Raw genomic sequence first — 5,033 nt, 5'->3', positions numbered from 1 at the left:
ATCTGGCGGTTATGTAGTATTAACCTAAGAAGTTTCAGACTTGTTGGGTTAATACGAAATCCCCAATCAGATGAGATCCCTTGGACATATTACTATCTTACAGTAATATTTCTAACCTCGATCTATGAATCTGAGAACCTTATTAGAACCTTGGACTCGAGATTTGCGTAGTATAGACCCACAAGGAGTTTTCCTTTTTTGGGACGATACAAAGACCTCACCCAGACGAGACTCTTTTAGGGACGTTATTATCGGATGAGCTTTCGTCATGGCAATAACATTCCTAAATAGTAATTGATGACTCTGAGAACCTACCAATTTTAGTGCCTTCCTAAGGGGTTTTTTGGTGATCAGAGATGCCCACTCTTATGGCCCGTATGTTGAATTGCCTATGTTTGGGATACTGAAAACATGCATAAAAACATTATTCATAACATAACATTCATACTATTTTATTTCCAGGGAATCTGAGCATCATAAGTTGTAGGCATTCAAGAAGCACGGAATCAAGCAAAAGAAATATTTACTCTTTCAAGTTCAAGGAGCCCGATCTAAGCAGCTTCTGTAACTTTGTCTCTCAAATGCACCTAGTATACAAAATTAATTTCGGGAAAAACTATGGCAATTTGCTCAGCATCCTCAACCAAAGAGTGGACTATACATCATTAATCATCTTGGCCCAATTCTATGACATACCCTTAAGGTGTTTCAAGTTCCAAGATTTTCATCTAGCACCAATGTTGGAAGAATTTGAGCGTCTTATTAGGATTCCCATGAAGAATAAGCCATTATTTGAAGGGGTGGATGAATCTTTGCAACCCGAAGTCATTGCTAAAGCCCTTCACATGGACAAGAGAGAAGCTAAGGCTAACCTAGAGGTCAAAGGGAATACTAAAGGGTTCTCACTAAATTTCCTTTTGGAAAGAGCTTATACCTTGTTAAAAGCAGAAAGTTAGGACGTCTGTTACTCTGCTATTGCTTTGGCTATCTATGGCATCATCCTATTCCCAAATATGGATGGTTTTGTAGACATGGTTGCTATTGGCGTTTTCCTCACCGAAAATCCAGTGCCTACCTTGTTAGCAGATGTTTATTACTACATGAGCCATAGGTACACCAAGAAGAAGGGAATGATTGCTTGTTGTGCTCCTCTCTTATACCAGTGGTTCCTAGAGCATCTTCCAAAGACAAGTGTTTTTGTGGAACAGACAAACGCCAGTTGGCCTCAGAGGTTAGGATCACTCCGATCCGAAGACCTTTCCTGGTATTCCAAGGAATATACTGGTATGGACATTATGTTCAGTTGTGGAGACTTTCTCAATTTACCACTCATTGGAACTCAAGGGTGTGTCAATTCTAACCCGGTTTTATCACTAAGACAACTTGGGTACCCAATGGGGGGTCCTTCGGATGCGAGCTCCTTGGAAGCCTTCTTGTTGCTTGACTTGGGGGTTGAGAATCCTAGCCTATTCCAAAGTATCAGAGAGGCTTGGAAAAAGGTCAATCGAAAAGGAAAAGCTGATTTAGGGAGAGTTAATAGGATCACTAAAGAATCATATTTTCATTGGGTAAGGGAAATGGTGGAGGTGATCAAAATGCCATTCATCATTTGGATACTTGTACCTTTTCCTGAGTCTAAACCCACCCATATCCCTATTGAGGAGGTCGATGAACTCAAGGCCACCATGGCAAGACTAGAAAAAGAAAATGAAGAGTTGAAGTTAAAACTCCAACAAGTCACAAATGAGAAAAACACAATGAAATGGGAACTCGAGAGGAAGGACGTACAACTTCAGGAAAATGTGGAAAAATTTAACAAAGAAGTTCATAAAAGGAAAAAGATCAAAGTAGGGCTAGAACAAGCTAAACTTTGTCTAGATACTCTTAAGGGTCAAATGCGGTAAGCCCAGAAAGAATGTCAAGAAAATTAGCACTGGTGGCACCTTGCCACAAAAGAAAACAAGATGATAAGAGATACACTTGGGGCTCAGATAAAAGAGCTCACTATTTTTGTTCGTCATGCAAAGGCCGAAGCATATCAAGAACGCCGACTCAAAGATATAGCCACCGAAGCCTCTACAGTCTCACCCAAAATATGGGAAGAGAAGTGTCGAGAAGTAAGGGATGCTAAGGAGTTTGCCAGTTATTGGAAGGGTAAGTTGGAGTCGTTGCACCAAGACAGCTCCATATGGTTGAAAGAAAGGGAGTATGTGGGTGAAGATTACAAATACTTTAAAAACACCATCGACTTTTTGCAAGGGGATAGTGATAAGTACCGTACAAAGCTTAAAAATTGGTGGAGTTCTATAATTGGGCAGCCGAGGACATGTCGTGGAAGTTGAGGGATGCAGTTGAAGAACTAAGAAATGATAGTACCCATCCTACTACAATCAGTTTCATCATGCTTTGCAAAGAATTATTGAAGAGGTTCAAGAAAGAGTTGGAAGAACTTCAAGCCAGAAAGCTTGCAGCTTAATTTTCATATGTTTTGTATTCTGTTATCTGACAATGTATTTAAATTGGGGCTTTTGGATCCCTATGTTATGTACTTGAATGAATGATGTTTAAGTTGCTTCATTATTACTCTATTCTGATATTCTTGCTTCTCTAAATTACTAACGACTAATGAAACTCGAACGATTTCCTGAAAATAAAATACGCATAACATTTGCATTCCCATTGTGCATCATTCACCATAAGAAACTCAAAAAGACTTATACGACTTTTTCACCCTCTATTCAGTAACGATGACTAATCAACACCGATACGAGACGCGCTATAACTACAATATGATGTTGGAACAAGTAGAAGCCAACCAAGCCACCATGAGGACAGACATCACCCTTATCCAAGAGAAGATGAATCAATTACTAGAGACAATGCTAGCAGTTGCCCAAAGAGAGAGGGTTATGGAGGCAAAAACTGGAATGAGGAAGAATGACAGTCACATTGGCACGTCGGGACTAGTCAATCAGGATTAGAGTTTCACTAGCGCCAAGAAGAGCTTTGTTCATACACCTGTAGGGAACAAAGGAGATGAGGATCATGGAAAGCCTTCTGATGCATCTGCTCAGCACGGGTCTGAAGTGGGAGGAGATGACCCATACGATGATTTTTATATACCATATCCACCAAACCCTAAGGTTCTTCCAGATCCCGCTGTAGAAAGGCTTCGCACCTTGGAGAAGAAGATCAAACCTATAGAGGGGAATAACATCTTTGGTTCCGCTGCCATGAATATGCGATTGGTGTCAAATTTGGTCATCCCGGCTAAATTTAAAACTCATGATTTCGAGAAATACAAAGGGCAAACTTGCCTTAGAAGTCATTTGGTGATGTATTTTAGGAAAATGGCTGCCCATACTGAGAATGATAAGCTGCTCATACACTGTTTTTAGGATAGTTTAAGTGGGGCATCGTTAAGATGGTACATGGGTTTGGAGCAAGGGAGAATCTAGAGTAGGGAGGACTTAGTTGATGCTTTCCTTTGTTAATACAAATACAATCTCGATATGGCACCCGATCGTATGTAGTTACAAGGGATGGTCATGAATGAGAAGGAATAATTCAAAGAATACGTCTAACGGTGGAGAGAGTTGGCTGCTCAGGTTGGACCTCCTTTATTAGAAAAGGAAATGACCGGAATATTCATGGACACGCTGAAGGACCCTTTCTTTGATAGATTAGTGAGCAGTGCAGTGTCAGACTTTGCTCACCTAGTGACGATTGGAGACCGCGTTGAGAAGGGCTGAGGGATGGAAAAATCCAAGGAGCTGTTGTAACCCCCTATGCACCGAAAAAGTATTCTGGAGGTTTCCATAAGAAGAAAGAATGTGATACGAATGCTATATCAAGGGGTCATAAAGGTAAGCAATAGACCTCATACGGCCAAGTTTCCATTGTGGTACCCATACCCTACCAGTAACCAACACAACAACAACACGTTTATCAGCAACAACCTCCACAACAACGGCAATAACAGAATACCGTTCCGCAACGACATTTCAAACCAAGGCCACCACAAAGGCAACTCTACCCTTTATCTGTGCCTTATAGCCATATATTTCCATACTTACAAAAGGAAGGACTTTTGACCTTAAGAGAGTTGAAGCCAACCACTTTCCCATATCCTCCCGGGTATGATGCTAACACCCACTGTGAGTTTCATATGGGAGCACTTGGCCATACCCTGGAAAATTGTTATGTGTTTCAAAATCGTGTGCAAGATTTAATTGATGCTAAGGCTGTCACCTTCACTCCAAGACGGCCGAATGTGAACACCAATCCCATGCCAATACACGGAGGTGCGTCAGTCCGTGCCATTTAAGAGATTAATAAGGGTGAGCTGATCAAGAAAGTCGAAGAAATTCAAACCCTTATTACTGTGATAGGTGCACAATTGTTAAATAGTGGTCTAATCCTAATGAACCTAGTTGATGAAGAAAATTCTGAAGGATTGAAGAGTTTTATCCAACAAATGTTGGATCAAGGTGAACTGCAAATCGAGCGCTGCAAAAAAGATAGGAAAGAAAAGAGATAGATGTGATTGATATTCCTTATGACGCAGTAAATGCGGAGATCCTTATCACCCTGTTGGTGATAGAATTTCCGGCACCCTTCGCATATGAAGATGAAAAAGCCGTGCCATGGATATATCAGCCCAGAGCTTTTAAGCAGGGGAAGGAAGACCGACCTTTGGTCATCAATGAGCCAAATGTTACCTCAATTATAGGACCAGCTAGAATGACACGTAGTGGCCGAGTGTTTGCATCGAGGGCTGTTGATGCGCCTGCCAAAGCTAAAGGGAAGGAAGTTGATACTTGAAGGAGAAAGGCGATCTAAAACACAGCGGAATTAAAAAAAAATTCTCCTTTAGTGATCCTTACGAATGGGCATGATCAGTGATAGAATCGTTACTTCTTGTGGTGATTGTAACCTTTGATGCAGATCTACAGAGCGATCACGAACGTTGAACGATGACAACGCCTCTACTCAGTCCACACGAACGAATTCCTTCAATCTCAGTGTTAGAT

The 5,033-nt window shown here is 41.1% G+C and overlaps 1 protein-coding gene across 1 annotated transcript; it reads left to right on the top strand.

The window, feature by feature from the left end:
• Positions 1-1,013: 1,013 nt before the first annotated feature.
• On the top strand, positions 1,014-1,904 carry LOC127131752 (uncharacterized). Its single transcript, XM_051060667.1, has one exon. The coding sequence runs from the start codon at positions 1,014-1,016 to the stop codon at positions 1,902-1,904; it is 891 nt and encodes a 296-aa protein (XP_050916624.1).
• Positions 1,905-5,033: the final 3,129 nt, after the last annotated feature.

This window comes from Lathyrus oleraceus, chromosome 3 (assembly GCF_024323335.1).
Source record: "Lathyrus oleraceus cultivar Zhongwan6 chromosome 3, CAAS_Psat_ZW6_1.0, whole genome shotgun sequence".
Classification (NCBI taxonomy): domain Eukaryota; kingdom Viridiplantae; phylum Streptophyta; class Magnoliopsida; order Fabales; family Fabaceae; genus Lathyrus; species Lathyrus oleraceus.
Note: the sequence above shows the minus strand (reverse complement) of the source record. Positions and strands in the feature narration are given on the sequence as shown.

Excerpts from the sequence above, each read along its gene's own strand:
- LOC127131752 (XM_051060667.1), top strand. The coding sequence starts at position 1,014 with ATGGATGGTTTTGTAGACATGGTTGCTATTGGCGTTTTCCTCACCGAA.